General features: G+C 50.4%; 3 protein-coding genes across 9 annotated transcripts in view; all 3 read left to right on the top strand.

The window, feature by feature from the left end:
• The first annotated feature begins 661 nt into the window (after positions 1-661).
• On the top strand, positions 662-6,382 carry LOC104372799 (flavin containing dimethylaniline monoxygenase 1). Its single transcript, XM_009978575.2, has 8 exons — positions 662-796; positions 1,012-1,200; positions 1,285-1,447; positions 2,156-2,298; positions 2,644-2,843; positions 3,391-3,746; positions 4,772-4,844; positions 6,040-6,382. Exons 1-8 carry the CDS (start codon positions 662-664, stop codon positions 6,380-6,382), a joined length of 1,602 nt encoding a protein of 533 aa, XP_009976877.2.
• A 2,479-nt stretch (positions 6,383-8,861) lies between these two features.
• Positions 8,862-13,670, top strand: LOC104372798 (dimethylaniline monooxygenase [N-oxide-forming] 4). Of its 2 annotated transcripts, none has more exons than XM_086617500.1 (8): positions 8,862-8,999; positions 9,298-9,486; positions 9,854-10,016; positions 10,390-10,535; positions 10,893-11,092; positions 11,275-11,637; positions 11,931-12,002; positions 13,283-13,670. In XM_086617500.1, the coding sequence occupies exons 1-8, from the start codon at positions 8,868-8,870 to the stop codon at positions 13,668-13,670; spliced, it is 1,653 nt and encodes a 550-aa protein (XP_086473626.1). In that variant the 5' UTR covers positions 8,862-8,867. The 2 variants fall into 2 exon arrangements, with proteins under 2 accessions (XP_086473626.1, XP_009976876.1); XM_009978574.2 differs by having other exon boundaries at positions 8,868-8,999; positions 11,275-11,627; positions 11,933-12,002.
• Positions 13,671-14,725: 1,055 nt separating this feature from the next.
• The window catches only part of PRRC2C (proline rich coiled-coil 2C), a 74,086-nt gene continuing 66,602 nt past the window's right edge, over positions 14,726-22,209 (top strand). For all 6 annotated transcript variants that reach the window (XM_086617493.1, XM_086617494.1, XM_086617496.1 and 3 more), the window contains exon 1: positions 14,726-14,773. The gene's annotated coding sequence lies outside the window, so the exon portion shown is untranslated. The remainder of the gene's footprint in view (positions 14,774-22,209) is intronic.

The raw sequence follows: 22,209 nt of genomic DNA on the forward strand, positions 1-22,209 counted from the left end.
CCCTGGCGTTGAGCCATTTGCAGCCCTGCAACAGTCTGTCTGTCCAGCCCAGACCTCTCCAGCCAGGCGGATCTGGGACACGGACACAAAAGCACCCCTAAAGCCACGATGTGCTACACCCGCAGCCCCTTCGCTGGCTTCCGTGGCTGTGTCCAAGTCAGCAGCATCTGCCCCGGGGACAGGACTCAGTCAGTGATGCAGAGACTGAACAGTCCCAGTGCACCCTTTGTTTTCTTTTCGAAGTAAGGCAGGGGCAGATCCCCAAAGATAAAATAGAAATATTTGCAAGACCGATAAGGAGGGATAGTTTAAACACCACTTGTAAACAAAACCTGGCAGTGATTTGTGACTTAACGATATACTTTCAAAACGAGTTTCCAGGTCATCCGCGGAGTTTTGAAAGCAGCCTGGTGAGCACACTGTAAAGGTGGATGGATTTATTTAAAAAAAATAAATAGAGATAATGAAAATTTAAAATCATGTAATCTAACTTGTAAATTAAGAGCCCAGAATGCTGGTAAAGGGGATGAAGGTTTGGGGATGGCATAGAGAGAAACCCCCCATAGAGGCTGTGTCAGCAGCTGCTTCCTGAGAGCATGGTGACCATCTGCGGGGTTTCTCCCAGGTTAAGCCCCGTTCACAGCTCGGGTGCCTGGCAGAGATGGCAAGGATGAGAGTGGCGGTGGTGGGCGCGGGCATCAGCGGGCTGACAGCCACCAAGTGCTGCCTGGATGAAGGGCTGGAGCCCACCTGCTTCGAGCAGAGCCAGGACATCGGCGGGCTCTGGCGCTACACGGTGAGCCGGCAGCACCCATACCCCTTTTCTGTGGGAGCTGCAGCTTTTCAGGCTGGGGAGCGGGTCGAGCCAGGCTCCAGCAGGAGCGAAGGGGTGCGAGAGCTTGCTGGGTGCTGACCTCTCCCAGCTGCGCTTCCCGAGACCAGGGGAAGGGGAGTGGGAGGATGGTCCCCGCCCCGGGCACAGGGCTGATGCACCCCGGGGTGCCATGCCAGGAGCACATCGAGGCCAGCCGGCCAAGCCTCTACCCATCGGTCATCAGCAACACCTCGAAGGAGATGTCAGCATTCTCCGACTTCCTCTACCCTGAGGACTTCCCAGTGTTTCTGCCCAACGCCCGGCTCCTGGACTACCTCCGGCGCTATGCCAAGCAGTTTGGCATCGGGGAACACATCAAGTTTGGGGTGAGTGATGGGTGCCTCCATGCTGCTCCACTCCCCGCGCACACCAGGAGCCGGTGGTGACCCCTCTTGGCTCTTATGTTTCAGACCACTGTTGTCAGCATCCGGAAACGCCCTGACTTTGCTACCACGGGCCAGTGGGATGTAGTTACGGAGGCGGATGGGAAGCAGATGTCGCACATCTTCGATGCTGTTATGGTTTGCAGTGGCAATCTCTATGAGCCATCCCTGCCCCTGCACTGTTTTCCCGGTACAGTAAGCTGTTACCTGCTTCCAGGGGCTGGCGGGAGAAGGGTTAGGAGTTCCTCAGGGAAAACTCTTCTTTCTCTTGCTTTTGCTTTTCAAACTCCCTGGCATGGGCAGCAATACATTCTCATGCTTCAGCAGCTTTGTCTTTGTAGACACTGGCCACTTCAGAGCAAACTTCCAAGGCAGGATGGTTTAGCCTTGGAGAAACTATCTGCACAGCATGCGAGGTGGGACAAGGTCCTCTCAGTGAAGCTCCATCACTTTTGGCAGGGCTGAATTCATCATTGCTGTGACAAATCTCCCCAGTTGTCAGCATGGAGAGGGTTGCCTTCTCATCAGTGTTATCAGGTGCTCCTGAAGCTGCTCATAGGAGAGAACAGTTTTACTGGCTTTTCTGAACTTTTGCATCCTCATCTCGTAAAGGCCAAATCCCGAGAGTGCACCAGCACAGCTCTTGCACGTAACTGTCTTCCGAGTCCCACTCAGCATGTGTCCCTGCTCGCTGCCACACAGGCATCTGCGAGATCCCATTTTAGAGAGGAAGCACCACGTCTGGGTGTGTGGGATGGAAGGCTGGACCTCCCCGAGTCCCCAGGGGCCACTGATTGTGCTTCCTCACCCTTGCCATCTGGATTGTTTCTACCCCAGTTCTCCCAACAAAACCCACAAATGTTCAAATAATTAAAAACTCTGTTTCTCCTTCCCCAAGGCATCGAGAGGTTTCAAGGCCAGTACTTTCACAGCCGGCAGTACAAGCACCCCGACATGTTTCAGGGGAAGCGCGTCCTCGTGGTCGGCATGGGCAATTCCGGAGTAGACATCGCGGTGGAGGCCAGCCGCGTAGCCGCAAAGGTACCACCCACCACCCAGCCACCCCAGGGGTGCATGGAAGGGTGATGCTGGGGGCAATAGCTCAGTTTGCCATCACTGCAGGGAGAGCACGCTGGGTTTACCCTGTACGGTGCCCAAACAGTATTTCTGAACGTGTATTTCTTGGTCAAAAACCTACCCTGAAAGCAATCTGGTTGTTCTCTTCTCTCCTGTTTCACATCCATCTCCAGCTGCTGAGAGGTCTTAAAGACGCTGTTGCTGCTTTTTCATGGCATAGCTGTCGGCACTGTGCCCCTCAGGGGTTACTTTACAAAGGCAAAGCAGCAAATTCATCACCCGAATTGTTGATTCTCCGCTCTCTCCCAGGTGACTGTTAGCACCAGCCGAGGTGCCTGGGTGCTTAGCCGTGTGTTTCAGCATGGCTACCCATGGGACATGGTTTTCAACACTCGCCTTATGAACCTGATCAGAAATAGCCTCCCCGGACCCCTTTCACGTGGGTTGGTTAACTACATGGTGAACCAGTACTTCAATCATGAAAACTATGGCCTTCAACCAGAGAAGAGGTACTTCTTGGTGGCTCCCATCCTACATGGTGTCACAGGGCTTGTGCTGAGGGCAGGAAGGAGATCTCCAGCAACCAACATCAGCCAATGCAGCAACCAATGCCTAGACTGGGGTGATCTCCAGCGGGGAATTCATAGCCCAGCAGAAGAAGATAAGCTGTAGCCCTCTTAGGTGGTGTGAGATGGAGCACGCTGGAAAAGCCCAGGAAGGATCAAAGGGGTTTTTCTCATGGGGATCCCTGGGAAAAGAGGAGGAGAGAGGCTTAAAGCATGGATCAACTCTGAAAAGAGACGATTTAAAGAGTAATTGAGTGAATGGAGGAAGAAGGCAGGTGATGTTCACAAGTCAGGCAGGATGTGGGACAGGGTAATGTTGCTGCAAGTGTGAAACACGTCAGTGTTTGGAGAGGGGGGATGTAGGGCTACTTGCTCAGAGCAAATGACACAGGGAGGTAGTGGGGCTGGAGGGCCCAGCGGGAGGAGGAGCAAGAGCACTGGCAGGTCTTTTTGTGGTCTCCAACGCTCAGAGCCCCTTGGCTCTCCACAGCTGCCTGATGCGCGAGCCCGTGCTGAACGACGACCTTCCAAGCTACATCCTGACGGGGAGGATCACCATCAAGCCAGGCGTGAAGGAGTTCAAGGACAACTCAGTTGTTTTCCACAGTTGCCCTGAAGAGGAGCCCATCGATATCATTGTCTTCTGCACGGGCTACAACGTCTCCTTCCCATTCCTTGAAGAAGCAGACGTCAAGGTGGAAAACAAGCACGCATCCCTCTACAAATATGTGTTCCCGACCCACCTGCAGAGGCCCACCCTGGCCGTCCTTGGGTTGATCAAGCCATTAGGAGCCATCATGCCCGTGACAGAGATGCAAGCACGCTGGGTGACTCGCATCTTCAAAGGTAGGAGAGCAAGCATGAGCTCTCCTGTGTACCAAACCCCAGTTCAGACTGAACATGTCTTGTCCTCTCTGTGTGCCAAGAGGGATTTCTGTCCCTGGAGACCCCAGAGCTAAGAAGCTCACTTTAAACTGGACAAGGGAGTGTTCTAGGGCTCAGACTTCCCAAGTTATTTCACTTCAGCTGAGCTACAGCAATATGAGTGCACACTTGGTCCAAGCTACATGCAAGTTTTTGACATCTACCTTAAATATTTTTTCTTCCTCCATTAAGCTGCTGGTTTTAAGCTAATGCTTTGAACCTCGTCTGCTGCAAGCCAAGAACATGCGCTCCATTCCTTACTGTGACTCAGCTGATGTACAGTCCTGCACCTGAGCCTACAAACCAGGGTCTAAACTAGGTTGTCTAAGACAATATTTTCTCTATAAAATATTTTAGAAGTCAGAGCACAGAAATGGATATGTACAGGTAAGAGTTGTCTTTAAGACACTGTGGTGGATCCATCCTGGCACAATTTGCTGCTCTTTAAGGGACAGGGTGATTTGTCCACCACGGCTACCTGAGGAGAAAAGTCCTATTGCCCCACAAGAGGAATTATTTGTAATCATTGGGATAAGGAAAGAAAACAACTGGATTTTTGTTTGTTTGTTTTTTAAATAAAAATAATAACATCAACTTCCCACTGGGCTGGTGTGGAGGGCTGCATCAAGGCTCCTCCACAGAGCCAGGGGAAGCTCTGGGGTTTCTCTTTGGGATGATCTTCTCTGGGGCTTGCACGGACCGTCTCACCCCACATCATCTGCCTGTGCCCTGACAGCACAAATCTGTAAGAGCACGAAAAAGTGCAGGTGAATTTGTAGCACTGCGGAGGGCTGGACTCTGGCGGAATTGCCACTGCTGAGCTAAATCCCAGCAACGAGGCTTTCCTGCTCTCCCAGGGAAGGGCTTCCCACGTTCTGCATCACCAAACGAGTTCACAAGTCCCCCCAGGAATTAAACTCTGCAGGACACTCTCCTCTCTCTCCTAGGCTTGTGTTGGTTGCCTCCTCAGTCTGTCATGGAGAAGGAAGTAAATGAGACGAAAAAGATCCGAGTGCGATGGTAAGCCATTCCCCAGAGCCCCAAAGGTTTTTTGGTGGATTGAAGAGGCCCTGGAGTTTGGGGGGCAGCAACGCAGCTCACACCCTGTGGCTGCTCCCCACATGTATAGCAGAGGCAAGAGGAGGGGATGCCCGGGTCCGGCCACCCTTTTATTTGCTTGCACTGAGCCCATGCAACCTTCGATTTAACACTGATGTTCTGCCTGTGGATGACAGGAAGAAACTAGTTCAGGGTAGTTGAGACTAAAGTTTGCTCGGGAGTCGGGGAAGTGTGCCAGGGTCCCCAGGGACTGAGAGATAAAATGGCAGAGAAATTAAAGGTAATGAACAGAAAGTAATTCAGCAGGGAGGGGGGAAAAAAAAGCTGTAAAAAAAAAAAGTGCTTACAAATTGTCTCACCCCTCAGCACGGAGATCTGACTCACTGTGAACAGGTGTCTCAGCACACCAGCACACAGCTCGCGGGCAGGCGAAAGTTCCAATGAAAGGCTAAGAAACATTAGGAAATGAATGAGATAAACCCAGGAAACTAGGTGATAGATTAATTCCTGGTTCACCTAGATCGCTGTAATAGAAAAGGTGTAGAAGAGTGAAATACAGCATTGCACAGAACAATCGCTGTACAACGCAAGGCTGAACACACGTGGCTTTTTTTCAGCCCACTGAAGGTGGGACACGACGTTGTGAATTCTGCACAGAAGGTGCACTGGAAGCAGTCCCCCAGTTCGCCGTGCGTTTTCGCGATACTTGGTGGAAACGAGTGTGAGGGAAACTAAAGAGTGCTGCCTTTCTTCTGCTGCACGTGACTCCTCTGCAGAGAGCAAAGGGAAATCTAGGTTTTTTTTTTAAAAAAAAACCAAACTGGTTTGACAAAGTCTTTTAGAAAAAGTCCATCCAGGTGAAGGCTGGGGGGAGCAGATGCAACTTGTGGGTGATGAAGTGAAAGTCTGACTGATGCGTATGAGAAAGGTGTGTACCTGGGCCAGCACCACCTGACATGTGCTGCGTCACAGGCAGGATTTGGGCCCAGACAGACCCAGGTTCCCACTGCACCTGCGCCCATTCCTTTCCTAAGAGGAACCCAGTTGCACTCGGACACAATAATAACAGCGATGCAAATCATCTGACCTCTGGTTCCTCTCAGCCCTGTTGACACCAATCCTTCTCCCACCTCTTTTTCTTCTCCGATTCATTAAGGTTTGGTCTGTCCTTTGATGAAGTCCTCAAAACCGACTGGCTGGTCTACATGGACGAGCTCGCCTCCTTCATCGGTGCCAAGCCCAGTGTGCTGGGGCTGCTCTGCAGAGATCCCTGGCTGGCCCTCACCATTTTCTTCGGCCCCTGCACCCCCTACCAGTACCGGCTGGTGGGCCCTGGGTGCTGGGGAGGGGCACGGCGAGCCATCCTCACCCAGTGGGACCGGACCTTGAAGCCCACAAGAACACGAGTCCCTGCTGGCTCCTCCAGCCCCTTCCCTTCTTTCCTGATTGTGATGGGGTTCCTCCTGCTCCTGGCTGCCATAGTTTTTGCTTTCCAGTAGATTTTAGAGTCTGTTTTGTTTTTTTTCTTGTCCTTGGGGATGTTATCTCAGGTCAGAGAGTACCACAGGGTCCCACAGGACAGGGGGAAAGGGATTTCAGCAGATCACAACAAATCTGAAACTTTAACCAGCAGCACAAACCTCTCTCTGCTCCAGCTCACCTCCAAGCACAGCTTTGCAGACCCGATTAGCCGGGGATGGCAGCCTCCCCCCGGCATTTATCACCCCTCCACTGCTCTCCTGCCCGCTGCCGTGGGCGGAGCACGGCTGTGTGGCATGGCCATGCCTGGACCACATTGGCCAAGAGGCAGCGGGGACAAGACCAGCAAAAATGGCTTTGGGTGTCACAGCCAGGAAGGAGCATGGGTATCCAGTCCTGCCCCAAATCAGCCAAGATTTGGGGTCTTTAGTCCAGCAAGGGGTTACCTGGGCTGAGTAATGCAGGTCAGGCTGTCCCTTCTTCCGACCTTAAACCTGATGACCCAAAAGTCCCAGTTTGGGTTGAAACAGTGCATTGTTCTGGCGGAGGGGCCCTGGCTGTGGTGGTTTGTCACCCCTAAGGCTGGTGCTGGTACCCCACACGCCTGAGTGCTCCCACCTCCACTTCCTTGTGCTCCCCATCACCGAACGATCCTGGGGCTTTGTTTTGTGCATGGAGGGACTTTCAATCAATAAAATTTCCTTGACTGTGGCAGGAGCGTGCTGCAGGCTGCCACCTCATTGTCTCCCTGGGTGCAGGGGAAGAGCTGGCAGGTCCCGTGCCTGGGCTGAGGGGGCTGTGCCAGCAGGTCCCTTGGGCAACCCACAAGCTTTCACTGACCATCAAAAATGAGGCTGCTCTGTGTCACCCACCTGTGCTGTCTGCTGGCATGTGGGCAAAGAGAATGTGCTTTGCTGACTTCCCGGGATGCCAAGCGAGCGCCTGCCCAGCAGGCAGCACGTGGAGGGGGCAGATCAGGACAACCCCAAGCTGCTGCTAGGGCTGGGGCAGTGGCAAGCTGAGGTGGGGCAGTCCTTGCAAGGGCGGCCCCCTTGGGATTACAGCCCCGATTTCCACCCAGCACCACCGCGGGGAGGTTGAGAACTTTCTGCCAGTGCATTTAAGCAGAGCAGAGCCCAGGAGCACGGGTGTAAAGGTCAGTGGTGCAAGAGCCGTGGTGAGCTGCCTGGACTTCAGCCTTTCCTTTAAATCTGCAGCTGGACAAATTCGAAGTAAAGTTCGGCGGAAGCCTGAGCGGCGAAGGCACGGCACTGCCCCGCCGAGGTTTGCTCCTTGCTTCTCTCCGGCTGGGTTTTGCAGGCTTTAAAAGCGAGCAGCCAGCTCGCCGGGGTTTTGGTGCTCGCCGCTGGCTTCACCTCGCTGCTGGTGGGGGGAGAGGGGGCATCGCGGGGACCCTCCGGAGCAAAGCCATCTGTAGGCAGCGCTGGGAAAGAGGGGTGACTTTAGCAGCCCGGGCACGTCACTGCTCTTTCCCAAAGCCAAGGGAGGCTCCGGAAATGGGAAGCAGGCGAGTGTGGGTATGTCCTGTCTTGTTCCTGCAGATTGAGGAGCAGCTCAGGCTGGGAGCTTTTGGATGCGGGGAGGTGGGTTTGCGTCCCCTTTGCTTTTCACTGTATTTCTGCAGTTTCCTCCAGCTCCTGTTCAAGTTAACTTGCTTTTTTGACACAAAAATGGGTTAAAACCAAGTTATAACTAACTCTTTTTTCAGGCTTTGCAGTGGGAGTGTTTGTTATCTAATCAAAGCTCACACAGGTTCATTTTTTCCCTAGTTTCTCTGCTTTCCAGTCAAGCTCTGGGCAGCTCAGTTTACATGCCCCGAGCTTTGAGTTCCTCCCATTTATAACCTGCGTTTCCTGGGTTTCTTACCTTTTGTGAATTCTGTAATCCCAGCTGCGGCGTCACGGTGCTGTCTAACTTCTGAATCGCTGCGCCGCACTCCTGCTCAGTCAGGCATTGCTCTTTTTTAAAAAAAAAAACAACAACCCAAACCCACCCTTTTTGTTTTCGAAAAAATGCCCTTTAACAGGAAATTAAAAAGGGAAGCATGAAAACAAGCCAGCTTAGCTGAAACTGTTCCTTGAAAAGGCTTCAGGAGGATCACTTTGCACAGGCAGAAAGCTGCGAGCCCTTTCCCTGACTTTGCATGCCCTGGTTTGGGCCAGGAAAGGGAATAAATAGAAGCAGCAGCTCAACAAGGTTTAAAAGTGCCTCCTTTTCCCCTACCTGTGGAAGGGGAATCGCTGGGCCCTCGGCATGGGTTTAGCACAGCAGGAAGGGTAATGAGCAGCTTCCATCCATAACGTTCAAGTCAGGAGCTAGCGATGGCTTTCTCCAAGGATGGTTCTCCTCCACGGACACCTGCAACCACAGAAAACAAGGGGTGTTTTCCCAGGGATGGGAAGAAGGGACTGACGTTTTGCTAATCCCTGGGCTGTTTTATTTCCAGTTGGTCAGACGCCAGCCTGTCGCCTGCTGCGGGACAGCATGGTGCGGCGTGTGGCCATTATCGGGGCCGGGGTCGGCGGGTTGGCCTCCCTCAAGTGCTGCCTGGATGAGGGGCTGGAGCCCATCTGCTTCGAGAGGAGCGAGGACATCGGGGGGCTCTGGCGCTACACGGTCAGTGGGCTCTGACTGCGTGGGGAGGATTGTCCCTGGGTTTGTCCCCTCCCTCGGATGCCCTGTGCCTGCAGCAAAGAGGTGGCCATGTCCTCAGGGAATGTCCCTGTCCCAGGCACGGGGCTCCCACCAGCTCCCAGGTGGAGAAGGAGATGGAGGGAGCAGAAGCCATGGTCACCAGGAGCTAGTCCTGGTTTATTCCTTGTGCCTGAATACAAGGAGGAAAAATACCTGAATACTTTGAGGGGAGAAAGTCCTTTCTCGCACACCTGCAAACAGCATGGCTGACTTCACACAGGACTCCACAGATGGCGGGAGGGTCAGTGTGTACCGCTCAATCATCACCAACACCTCCAAGGAGATGTCTTGCTTCAGCGACTTCCCCTGCCCAGAGGATTTCCCCAGTTTCCTACCCCACCATCTCCTTCTGGAGTACTTTCGGATGTATGCCCGGCACTTCGACCTGCTGCGGCACATACGCTTCAAGGTGAGTGGGGGCCCAAGACACCACGGGGAGAAGGTCCATCAGTGGCTGCAGATACAAGGGCATTGCCCAGGCGGGATAAGACAACACCGGGTGCGATCCCACGAGGACCACATGCCTTCTTCATCCCGAACGCGGCCTTTTCGGCTCCCTGTTTTAAATTGGGCTGCTCAAATGTGGGCTGCCTGGTCCATCCCCTCCCCAGTGCCATCCCCAGGGGAAAGGTGCAGGATGGGATTTAACAGCTTCAGAGGTGACACGCAGCCCCACGGGGACCCGGTCTGCCCCTGGCAGCCCCTGCCCTTCGCAGGCAGGTCCTCTGAAACGCAGCGCAGTCCCTGACTGCTGTTTTGTTGGACTTTGGTGCAAGACGACAGTTCTCAGCGTGAGGAAGCGCCCAGATTTTGACACCTCAGGCCAGTGGGACGTGGTCACTGAGACCGACGGCATCCAGGAGTCACACGTCTTTGATGCCGTCATGGTTTGCATCGGCCATTACCAGAAGCCCAACTTACCTTTGGTTTCTTTCCCAGGTAAGCCCTGCCTCGGCAGTGGGATGGGCTGGGGCTGCTCCCTGGGATTTCACCCAGCATCCATGGGTCCTTCAGCTGCATTTTGCTTTGTGAGCCTGCCTGCTCCACGAAGCCCCCATGCCAGGGCAGGCTGGACCCTCACCCCATGGGAATGGCCGTGAGCATTACTGGGAATGGGAAAAACGCATTGTAAAGAGGCAGCCAGGCATAAGAATTTGCAAAGCAGGACCTAGACAAGGAGGTGCAGGAGGGTGGCATCGCCCAGGGAGCCAAGACCTCCATGGGCTTCTCAGCTGCAAGGAGAAGCAGAAGGTTCAGGCATGAGGTTGGGGCAAGCAAACGTATCTGGTGGTAGGAGATGCTCTCTGCCTAGGTATTGAGACCCGCTTCAAAGGCCAGTACCTCCATAGCCAGGAATACAGAGATGCGGAGGCTTTCCGGGGAAAGCGGGTCCTCGTGGTTGGCATCGGCAACACCGGCGGTGATCTCTCCGTGGAGCTGAGCCGTGTGGCTGCGAAGGTATGGCTCTGTGGCAGCGCGGAGCCCGGCCGGGGACCATGAGAGCTGGTGGCTTGGGGTACAGGCAGCAGACTTTGCCCGCTGAGTTCTTAATAAATAGACCTTCAGATTAGAGGCAGTTGAAGAAGCTCTGCATTTCCTGGAGGGTTTGGGCTACCTGAGGAGCACAGTGGTTGTTCAGCAGCTGCGGGAACTTTGCAGAAGCTACCACAAGCTGTCGGGTTCATTCGGTCGCAGGCTCCTTCTTTCGGGAAAACCCTCTCAGCTCCCAAGTGCAGGAGATGGGATTTGCCATTTGGGGCAAAAATTGGCAATGAGATGTGTGGGCAGGAGGCTGAGACCTGCCTTCTCCCTCAGGTGTTCCTTAGCATCAGGACCAACACGTGGGTGTTCAGCCGGGTCTCAAACCACGGCTTCCCCACTGACATGGTCAACAACACTCGCTTCAACCACTTTCTCGACTGGCTACTCCCCCCAGCCCTCACAAAGTGGATCAAGTTTCGGAAGTTCAATTCATGGTTTAACCACGCAAACTACGGCCTGGCTTCTACCAAAAGGTGTCCTTTCTGACTATTTTGCTGGTTCATCCGGGGGTTTTAATGGCATGAAATTCTCAATGTTTAATTTCAGGGGATATTTGTGGAATAGCAAACCATTGGAGGGGAATTTTGACCACAAAAGATGTTTTGGGTCTCTCCTAAATGCTAATATTCCAGTCCTCTTCTTTTCCACCTGCAAGCTCCAACTTTAAGATAATTATCAATGAAGAGCTGCCATTTTGCCTCCTCTCTGGGACCATCGTGTTGAAGCCAAATGTGAAGGAGTTCACTGAAAGCTCTGCTCTTTTTGAAGACGGGACAACCGAAGAAAACATCGACGTGGTGCTCTTTGCCACGGGCTACGTCTTCTCGTTTCCCTTCCTCGAAGAGTCAGTTCGCAGCCTCTTCGACGATAACCGTTCCCTCTATAAACGTGTTTTCCCTCCCCAGCTGGAAAAGCCAACGCTGGCCATCATTGGCTTAGTCCAGCTGACGGGCTCCGTGATGGTGGGAGCAGAAATGCAGGCTCGCTGGGTGACAGGGATCTTTGCAGGTGAGAGACGAGATGCAGGGATGGGGGGATCTGTTGGGGTAAGAAGTTTGGGGCAGCCTGACCTGCTGTCCACAGAGCCTAGGGCATATTTCAGCTGCTGCGGCAGTGCCTGTGGTGGCCACAGTCATTAGTAGCACCATAGTCTCTGCCTCCCAACCGCATTCCCAGATCCCTGCTGCTCCATGCACACTGCCCTAACCAGCAAGCATGAACGCTCTTGGTAAAGGGGCTGGGAGCATGGTAAGGGGGTGAACTTTTCAGCTTAAGGTGCTGCTGGAGGTCTCTGGTTTCTCTGTTCTTCTCAGGCTGGAATAAGCTCCCTCCCGCCAGCAAGATGATGGCTGATGTTTTGAAGAAGAAGCCACCGGTCCAAAGGTGTGTGAAGCTCCTGTGCTTGGGGTGCAATGGGCACTGTATGTCAGGATAACCCCAGGGAAAGGGGGCCCCTACAGTGGTCGTGGGAGGTACCCTCCCAGGACACCCAGCTCTTCTCGGATGCATTTATTCCCTCGCCACCTGTAGAGAGGTGAGGAAATGCTGTTGTGGCTCCTTTATGGATGATGGACCAAGACACCAAGGGCACAGTTCTCTGGAGCAGCTTACAGCAAGACCCGAGATCTGCAGGTCCTCTCCACCAGGCCTCCAAGCCATGCCCCCATTCCCAGCATGTCAAGATGGAGGTTTGGATTCCTCCAGACTAAGGGTGCCATCTCGTGGCTTCTCCCTCCCAAATCCAGGCAGCAGAGAGCACTGACTGGAGTCAGGGCCAAGCCCCATCCAGAAACCCCAATGGAGCTGGGCAACGTGGGTGGGAGGTAGTTTGGTGGCAATTTTTGGCAGGTCAAAATGAGTATTAGACAAGGCTGGAACTCATCCGTCGTGTATGAGAGAGCTAAAGTCCTGCCCTTTTGGCGCTGGGATTTTATGGAAGGTCAGGATGTTGTCCTCAAGGCTGTGGGATAGGTGATGTTAAACATGCTTCTTCACAGCAGCTTTCAGGAGCAAGGGGGGGACCTCAGGCAGAGCTGGATCAGAGGACACTGATGAAAATCTGGGACAAAACAGAGCCAGTGATTGCAGGCACGATGCTGTTACACAGAAATACGGGAATCTGAGGTGAAACGGAGCTAAACTCCAGGCTTTCCCAAATTTGCAGAAGTAGACTCAGCACGTCCCCCACTCCTGCAAGGGAGATGAAGCCTAAAGCAGAAAAATCCTGGAGGTGCCTCCCAGCATGGGAAGCTTTCTGCATCTCCCACTTTTTTGTAGTCCCCTTGGCAGTCTTATCTGTGAATGTCTACTGCTCTTCCTCTCAAAATCAGCCAAATTCACACCTGTGAACCTTGGGGAAGGACGTCGGGTGGGTATTTGTGGCATTACAACAATGGCAGTACTATGCTAGCATTGTTTTTGAGGCCACAACTAGGTTGCAGAGACAAAACAAGCTTCTGGGTATTCCCTACCACAGGTAACTGCTGGGGACCAACTCCAAAAGGCTCTTTCGGTGCCTTTGGGTTTACTTGGGGCAGAGGGAGCTCAGCCCTGGAGACCGAGGCTTAGCTGATATCTGAGCATAAAGCTTTTGCTTTCCCTGGAGCTGGGAACTGAGATGGGATGATGCTGTTTGGTTTTGTCTCTTTTATGTCTAAATGAAGGAATCCATCCAAGAGGGAGAACTTGAAGCTAAGTTTTATCAGCTACATCGACGAAATTGCTTCGTGCGCTGGCGTAAAGCCCAGCGTGCTGAGGCTGCTCCTGACGGACCCTCGGCTGGCCCTGGCCATCTTCTTTGGTCCCTGCACGCCCTACCAGTACCGACTGGTGGGACGAGGGAAGTGGAGCGGGGCCAGAGAGGCCATCCTGACTCAGTGGCAGCGGACACTGAAGCCCTTGCGAACTCGAGTGGTGGATGACTCCTCTGATGGCTCCGACGGCTGGCACTGGATGTGCCTCCTAGCCTTGCCAGCAGCCCTCGTGGCGGGTTTCCTCCTTTCTAAATACTCCCGGCCAAGCTGGAGCCCCTGGGCAGGTCCCCAGCTGTAGAAGAAACCTGGGCAAGCCGGAGACACTGCGAAGCTGTGCCATTGCCGGGTGCTGTCGGCGGGACTGGATCCAGCCCAGCACCAGCAGCAGCCTGGACCCCAGCGCTCTCTGGTGCCCGGCCTCCTCCTGCCCGTGTTCCACACCCACCAAGGGCCATATGGAGCGTTTACCCCAAACCTGCCGCAATCCATGCCCGCGTTGCACCAGCACCAGGCTGGATCTCCAGAGAGCTTTTGGGAAGAGCCATTTTGGGACGGGCTGGTGTGCAAGGGGCCAGCCTTCCTCCCCTCCCGCTCCCCCAGAGCTTCCTCCCTGAAATTTCAGCAAGAGCCACGCCACCTTGAGATTTTCTGCAACAGTAACTGCAGAGAGCTTTGCATGTTTCTGGTAACTTTCAGGGCACGAAGCAGGGAGCCACAAATAAACCTCACGGATTTGGTCTCCTCTGATGGTTTTATTGACCGTTTACTATTTGGGAGGGAGGGAGGGCGGTCAAGCGGACTGGGTATCCCGTGTCGTGGCAGAGGGGAGCGCCCCTTCCTAAGAAATAATATCTATATCGTGACGAACGCCGGTGAGCGAGCGTCCCCGCCACCGCCCGAGCAGCCTCGCAGAGAATCCCGAAGCCCGCAGGCAGCAGGATGTGCCTCCACGTGGGAATCGTGCTGCAAACCCCGCGGACGCGCACTGCGCACTTGCACCGCGGCTGCAGCCTCCACCCGCCCGCCCGCCCGCCCGCCGGTACAGCGTGTCCCCAACCGCCCAGCCCCGACGGAGCTCCCGCTCGGCGGCAGCGGGGCTCCGGGAACTGCCGGGCCCCGCGCCTGAGGCCGGAGATGGCGCCGGGCGCCCGCCCGACTGCGGCACCAGCGTGACCACGTGACCGGCGGCGCGGGGGCGGAGCCGGCGGGCGGGTGCGCGCGCGCCCGCGGCGCGGTGAGGTCAGACGTCGTTGGCGCCGGCTTGGCCGCCCGCCATCTTGGCCCCTGTGTGGAAGCGGCTGAGGCGAGGCGAGGCGTCGCGGCGCCGGGAGCGGCAGCGGCCTCGCCGAGTCCGGGAGCCCCGGGGAGGCCGGAGCGCCGGCCCGCCGCGTTGCGTGCCAGGTAAGCAGCGGTGCCTCCGCTTGCCGCAGCGCCCCGCAGGCCTGCGGCGCGGACCGGCGGCTGGGAGGAGCGGGTGAGCGGCCTGCGCCGCATGGCCCCGGGCGGGGGCGGCTTCCGCCCGGCCTGGCGGTGGCGGGCCCGCGGCCGGTGGGGAAGGAGGTGCCGCAGGGGGCCGGCTCCCCGCTGCCCGCCGTGGCTAGGCGGAGGGAAGCGGCGCCGCGCTGGGCCTGCGGCGGGCGGGCGGGCCGGCCCTGCTGCCCCGCGCCGCTGGGCCGCGCCGCATCGCCGCCTGGGGCCGGCCGCGCCCCGCGCCGGGCACAGCGCCGGGCCTCGCCCGGGGGCGGCGGGAGGAGGCTGCGGTGGTGGGGGCGGCTGAAGAGCGCTCTTGCGGGTGTGCTGCTTTCTTCTCCTGCCTGTCTTTTGTCCCCCCACCCCCTTTCTTTATTTTTTAAGGCCTCCAGATCTCTCTCCTAGGGAGATTACTCGAGAAGCGTGCCGTCCCCATCGTGCGTTTGCACTCACTTTGTGGCTGTGATTCTTTCTCCAGAAACGTGGGGAAACCAGAGCCTCTTCATATGGGGTACCGTAGGCACATGCGGTGCCCGGCGCTTTCTTTTTCTAACTCTGAAATATTCATCCACAGTTACTGAGGTGTACAGTAAAAGGCCATTCCTGGGTTATTTTATGTAGGATTGAGTGAAGTACCGTTCAGGAAGGTGTTGTTTCTGCTTCTAGGGACAAGATTTGTAGGGGTGGAGTGAGAAGAGAGTCAGGGGTGTTCTTATTGATAGCGCTTAAAGGATGGTGTAAGCATGGTTAGATGACACGGCTAAAATTCAGGCAGCCTGTCTGCAGTGGGCATAATGGGAGCCATCATCTAGGGATGCAGGAGTTGAAAATCTTGAGGCTGACGATGGCCCAGTTAGTTTCCTGTTCAGGCTCTATTTATGGGGAAGGGGAGCATGCAAGACGGTGTGGTGCTAGGTGTTGAATGGAACGCTTTCTTTTTTGTATTTGTTTCTTTTTTTGTGTCTCACACGTGTTTTGTAAGCTTGTTCCTTTGTGAAAGGTCTTGAACTCTGTATCATTGAGGAAGGACTGTTTTTCCTTGTCGCTCTGTGATTACTGGGGTCAGATGGGAACGTTAGTAGAAGTTAGCATTATTTCCAACAGAAGGAACCAGACTCTAGCTTTTAATAGCTTTGTTTCTTCTGTAGTGAGGCATTAGACCTACCCGTTACCTAGTCTTAAGAGCTCTGCTCAGACAAGAAACTGCTTTTGAAGGAGGGAGGAAACAGGACATGATCTCATTTGTCCATCAGTGAGAAACAAAAGGATTACCATTTAATGCTGACTACCAGGAGCTGCATGGCTATCAGTTTGCTTTGAATTACATAGTCAGAGAATATGCTACAGTCTCCTTGGGACTGAGGAATCTCAAAGTTTTGGGAGTTCTTTGAACTTGGTGAATTTTCAATGAAAAGGCAATTTGTCCCTCAGGATATTGTGCTCAGTGAGTGAGGAGTAGAACTGCCTTGGTGGAGATGTGTGCTTAAGAGGTGGCTGTTTAAGCTGAAGTGAGAACTGGCACAGGCAGCGTTTGTGTGTGTAGACTAGGATTATGGCCTCTTTGTATTTCTCTGTCACCTAGAACTCTGCCTTAGTGTATGTCTAGTCCCTGCATAAAGTGTACTGCCTCAGTAAAAAATAGCTTGTAAAATATGTTCAAATCAATACCGAGTCATTTCTTTGAGTTTCTTTAGTAGAAATATTCTGTCCCATTGCAGTTTAGTTGTGATTTACAGTTTCTTTACTCTCATTTAGACTTCATAACAGGAACCCTAGCTTCTTGTAGAGCAAGAAAATAGTAAAAATATATGTAAAATATATGTAAAAATGGTTACATCAGTTTAGAGCTTTAACTTGGTTGCTGGCATCCTTGTTCAATGGTGCAGATTTATGGTATGCATCTTCTGTAGGTCCTGTTTCCCCACATCCTGAAGTCTACTGGGAAAAGTGAAACGGGCCACAAGGAGCAAGAAAAAGATGGTGCAGTTCAGAAGGGAGCTCTGGTGTAGGTTTTGTTCTGTCTGAATGAATGGTGTATGTCAGTAAAGAGAAATAACGTAAGTCAAAGCAGTAGGTATGTTGAATGGAGCTGACTTCTGCCAGGTGTCCTAGGTTACTGAAAGTGCAAGCCCTTCTTTCCAGAATATCTTCCAGGCCAGCTAACAGGAGTGATGTGAAAGTGGAGAGAGGGCAGAAGATGTAATCTAATACCATATAAGGGTGGCGTGGATAAAAGGCTTAGATGTGGAGATAGAAAGAAAAAGGTAGCTCTTGCTGAAGGATTAAACCCTTTAATAGTGTGCTTTTGCAAAGGAATAAACCGTTGCATAGCGTAATGGAGATGTGAACAAAGGAAAAATATTCCTCTTCATTCTATTGAAGGAAGAGTGGGACATCTTCAGAGGCCGTATACAGTAATGGAGGGTTTGAGGGGAAAAAAACAACCTCCACCCTGAAAATGCACCACCTTTCCACTAGTTGGGGATGGATGTTGGGCTTGTAATGACGGGACTGCCAGTGGTGTTTTACTGGTAGAACCAGTTGTTCATCTTGTGTAGGAAATTTTTTCTTTGCTCAGCTTCATGCCCTCATTTTTTTTCAGATCTGGGTTCCACAAAACCACTTCTCGTGGGTGAAAGCAGGTGTAAAAATAAAAGCTGAGATTTGTGTGAGGAGGTGGGAGGAAATAATACTGTGTGCGTGTTGGTGAAATGAGAACGGAATGGACAGAAGTCTTTAAAAAAATGCATAAAGAGCAGAGGAAGATGAAGTCCTAATAAAAATCAGATGAAGACAGCTTTTATGTCTATGAAGAACAGGCTAACAGAAATAGACTGTTTTTATTACAAATACCTCAGCCATTACATAACATTCTAACTAAATGCTAACAACTAGTCTGTTGCAGATCGCAAACACGTATTAAAGGGAGAAGCTGTGTATTGTTCATGTTTTTGTGTGTCTGACACTGCCTTGATTAACGGTAAAATTATAGTGCAGAATCAACATTATATATCTTCAAACTGAAGCATGATGGTGATAAATTTTAACTGGTATGTATTGGAAAATAATGAGGACTATGTTTTCAGGGGCTTACAGCACCACAGACAGGAATTACTGCACTTTATATTCATGTACATCGAATGCACAAGTAGTGTCTGAAGGCACGACCCAGTACCTAGTGACTGAGAGAAGAAAGGTCTATTAAATATCTCTTTAGATCAAGGTACAACTGACTCCTAAGTGAAATGGCAGTTTTACTCAATTTTAGTTAGTTGGGATATAAGATGTCGCTCATCACGCTCAGAAGTACCAAATGGTTTTTCATAGTAAAACCAGCAACGGCCAAGTTGCCTGTTTTTTGCTGCACTGTTTGCCTGAGCTAGCAAATCAAACTTTCTATAGAAAAGCAAACCTTTTCAGGCTGCCCTCATTAGATCATGAAACAGCTGCAGCTTGTTTTAAAATTAATATTTGGTAAGCGTGTGACCTTAATATTCCTAGATTTTAGGGTTTGTATATTTTAACATATACTTTAAAATTAATGACTATAGACTTAAATTGTATTTGTAGAAGTAATAGTTTAAGTTATTCTTGGCACAAGAACCATTATTTAACTGATCTGAGTCTTCAGCTAAGGCGGAAGTGCGGGAACATGTTCATTTTATTTGAGAAGCAATGGTTTTCTCCCAATTTAAGACCTAATATGCTTTAGGACTTAAATGTATCTTCTATTTCAAAGTAACGATATGTTCCACTGAATGACCTCACTGTCTTTAGATCAGTGCATTGATGCTTTCATTTTGCAAAAAATGTTATTGTGTTTACAGAACTTGTTTTATGATAGTGTTTAGGACAATCTGTTCTTCCTGTATGAAAGATGCATCCTAGTAAGAAAAACTTGCCTTTGGCTTGTGGTATAGCTACTGGGGTAATTTGCTGGAGTCCTCTTGGTTAGGAGATATTTTTCATAAAAAATATCAAGCTATCAGCATAGACAGAGCTTTGTAGTATTCACTTAGCTTTGGATAAAGAAAAGTTTCTTGGTAAGATAATGTATTGAGCCTTAATTATTTACCTACTGCATCTTGGAAGCGGAATATCAAGGGATACACGGGATTTTTTTCTATTTCTAAGCAGAATAAACAAAGAAGCGAGAGCAACTGAACATGTTAAACTTCATCTGTAGCCATTTGGCAGATGAGAGTTAACTTTCATGGAAAATGGTTTCTGTAATGCTGAAAGGCAGATACGTAAAGCTGGGTATGCTGATAAAGGCTTTTCTAATTTAACTTCTCATCCTTTTTTATTTTGAATGAAATAAAAATAATGAATCCAGTCTAAAGCAGAGGGCCAAAGCTGACCTTTAGTAATTGACGAGTGTTGTCCAGAGCTGTTGTCAGTGTGATTTTCACAGCTGCATGTCTTAGGTGCTGAGCATTCTTTCGATGAAGGAGGAGATGGTCTCTGCTCCAGGAAGCTATCAAGTCGCTGGGGAAAAACACATGTGACCAAAGATCCAGAGGATAACAGGCAACAGGTAGAAGAGACTGTGAGCAGCTATGAGCTCTTTCTGAGTTGGACCAGACCAAGGAGCAATTCTGCCACCTTTGTATGCACAGGAGTGAAATTGGTGGGTTTTAAGCTGGTACATTTGGCAAGTGGGTCTTGCTATCATAGTGGTAGTATCTTTGATAGCCTTAAAAGCAAATACACTGTAATGTCTCTTAATAAAGAGGAGAAATGATTATTTTTTATATACATGAATTGGGTTAGGAATATGGTGGGAGTTACAGGCAATGCAGAATTTGGGTATTGAGCAAGGAGGGACGTTTTGAATTTGATGACAAGTAACTTAAGTCATTACATAACTGATTAGGGTTACTGTTTTTGAACAGGTTTTTTTACTGTGCTAAATTTCTGCAGAAGTCTGTATAAAATTGTGCTGTAGATTCTTACTGTTGATGACTGTGCTTCCATCTTTGGGTTGAACCCTTCAATAACAAAAGTATCTTGAGAAGGTGAACAGAAAAAAGTTGGAAAAAATAGCTAGAGAAGAGGGAATTCATTTTGGCACATCAGTTCTAAAGAGGAATGAAAATCTTTAAGGATGTGGCCCTAGAGTGGTTCTGGTGCCCTTGCGAAATATTCTGAAAAAGCTCATGAGCAGAAGAGCTTGCCTGAACTTTATTTCAAAGCAGCAGCTAGCCAGTTTCTGAAGTTGAAAACCTTAGATGTAACTGTTTATGTTACTTAAGGACTGATGAATGAGTAGGAGTTTTGAAAACCAAGTTTTGCATAAAAACCTTTGCTTACTTGCAGCTGAGGTCAGGGATACTTTAAAGGTGCAGAAAGGTATATGGTGTGGAGAGAAATCCACTGCTGAAAGTGACTTGTGGTTCCTTGGGAAGAACACTGAAACTATGTGTCATTTCCTCTTTCAAGAAATGTTAATTATTACAGTGGGGCTTGGAAATTGTGGTGAAGAATCAGGAAATGGGAGTCTTTAAAAGGATTCTTTGAGTTATTCACAGCAAGGAATGGCTTTACATTTGTCTCTTAATCTGTCCTGCCATCTTCCACTGTCCAGTTCAACATGGGGTGGGTGGGGAGGGTTGGAAATATGCCACTGGCTTAAATGATGTTGTTTCAGAGTTTGTAATAAAGTGCAAGGGCTTTTGCAGCCAGAGTATTAAAATAAAAGGGAAAAATGAAACAGGAGAGATGAATAATTTTAAATGGTTGCAACTTCTGCTGCTCATCTGTGGAGAATCTGGTCTATTTTCGTGTACCTTTTGATTTTCTTTCATCAGCTTCCTAAAAGGAAGTGTTTTGCACCGAACACCGTGACCAACTTAAGGAGTTAACTCCTGTTCAGCTCAGCTGTTGTTCCTGGTAGCTTGTCCCAGACAGCCGCCTGCAGAGGAACAGGTCCTGAGCAGCATTCAGCCTGCAGCTGGAGTCGTGTCTGCTGAAGTGCAGCTGAAAGGGAACTGCAGCCTGCTGTTACTCTGTATACGTAGAAATAAGAGAAAATCCAGTAAAATGTGGAGACTTCTTGCTCATGCCTTTTTTGGCTGCAGGGTACAAGCAGTTCTGCTGCCATTATGCTTGCAAATGGATCCTCAAACCCACCTTCATCACCAGTTCTGATTATTCTTTCCATGCCATTAAATCTAAATGTAGCAAGTGCAGAGAAGTGCTGACTACTTGAATGTTTTCAGCACACTCGTTTGAACAGACATGGGAACATCTGTATGTTGTAAGTGGTGTAGCTTCTTTTGCAGCTGCGCTGTGGACTTTCCTTTTGCTCCCTTGTTCTTAGCCCGAGAGAGTGACCACTACTCAGGGTGCCACTAAGGAGGAGACTCCCCATGTCACTTTCTTGGGGGGGGACACGGACAGACACAATGAGTGTGCTGGCATTTTTGCCTTTCCAGGCTTCTGAAATTGAGCGAGAAGTAAAGTGGTGCTTGTGACAGCATGCTAAGTGCGTTTGTATTTTTTTTTAAGGGACCTGTTGTGTTCTTAAACATCAACAGATGCCTTTACAGAAAGTGGCTGTGGTCAGGATAAACTGACCTAAATTAGTTTTTAAGAAGCCTGGTGAATAGTTATAACTTTTTCAGTTAAAGAATTCTGATGGGTAAGACAGGTCACATTAGTCCTCTGTGTTCAGAGAAAAGTGCTGCCTCCCAACCTGCTATTTGAACACTGTACTTTGATACCAGGTACATGGCTTGTTTCTGCAAGAATTTACCTTAATTTATTCCCTTATCTTTTTCTTAAATAGGCAGCAATTCAGTTTTGAGAGCTTTGAAGTTTTCCCATTCTTCTAAATAATGGAAATTTCTTTAATAAATGCTTTTGCAAATCTTGAAAATAAAAATTTCATTTGGTGTCTGCAAGTTGAAAAGCTAATTGGGCGAAAGCACTTACATTGTTCTGTTCCCAGAAGTAATGAGAACGCATCTCATTATGATGCTCTCTTTAATTGTATAGAAACTGTTCTCTCTTTTTTTTTTTCCTGGTCCTGGCTTCCTTCCAGCCCTTCAAAACTGCTGCCACAATTAAAAAATTTACAATTTAAAAACATTTCTTAACCAACTGCATGAAACTGGAAAAATCAAAAATCTATCTTGCACAAAATTTTGCTCTAATGCTTAGTGACAAAGACTTGTAAAGAAATTGCTAGGCTAAGAAGGAATAAAATAGCCTGCCTTAAAGGTGAGCTGCAAAGAAGTTTTGGATCTTACATTTTCAGAAAAGAATAAGTTTTTAGTAGAAACGTATTGGGTGCAAAACATCTAAATTATTCTAATTTCTATCTGAAGATTGTCAGAACATGGCAAGAATAGCTGTGCTGTGTT

The sequence above is a fragment of the Tauraco erythrolophus genome, chromosome 10, assembly GCF_009769465.1.
Source record: "Tauraco erythrolophus isolate bTauEry1 chromosome 10, bTauEry1.pri, whole genome shotgun sequence".
NCBI lineage: Eukaryota > Metazoa > Chordata > Aves > Musophagiformes > Musophagidae > Tauraco > Tauraco erythrolophus.

Coding starts and splice junctions, on each gene's coding strand:
- LOC104372799 (XM_009978575.2), top strand. CDS start 662: ATGGCAAGGATGAGAGTGGCGGTGGTGGGCGCGGGCATCAGCGGGCTG. Junction 2,299..2,643: donor CCAGCCGCGTAGCCGCAAAG/GTACCACCCACC, acceptor GCTCTCTCCCAG/GTGACTGTTAGCACCAGCCG. Junction 3,747..4,771: donor GGTGACTCGCATCTTCAAAG/GTAGGAGAGCAA, acceptor TCTCTCTCCTAG/GCTTGTGTTGGTTGCCTCCT.
- LOC104372798 (XM_086617500.1), top strand. CDS start 8,868: ATGGTGCGGCGTGTGGCCATTATCGGGGCCGGGGTCGGCGGGTTGGCC. Junction 9,000..9,297: donor GGGGGCTCTGGCGCTACACG/GTCAGTGGGCTC, acceptor GACTTCACACAG/GACTCCACAGATGGCGGGAG. Junction 12,003..13,282: donor AAGAAGCCACCGGTCCAAAG/GTGTGTGAAGCT, acceptor GTCTAAATGAAG/GAATCCATCCAAGAGGGAGA.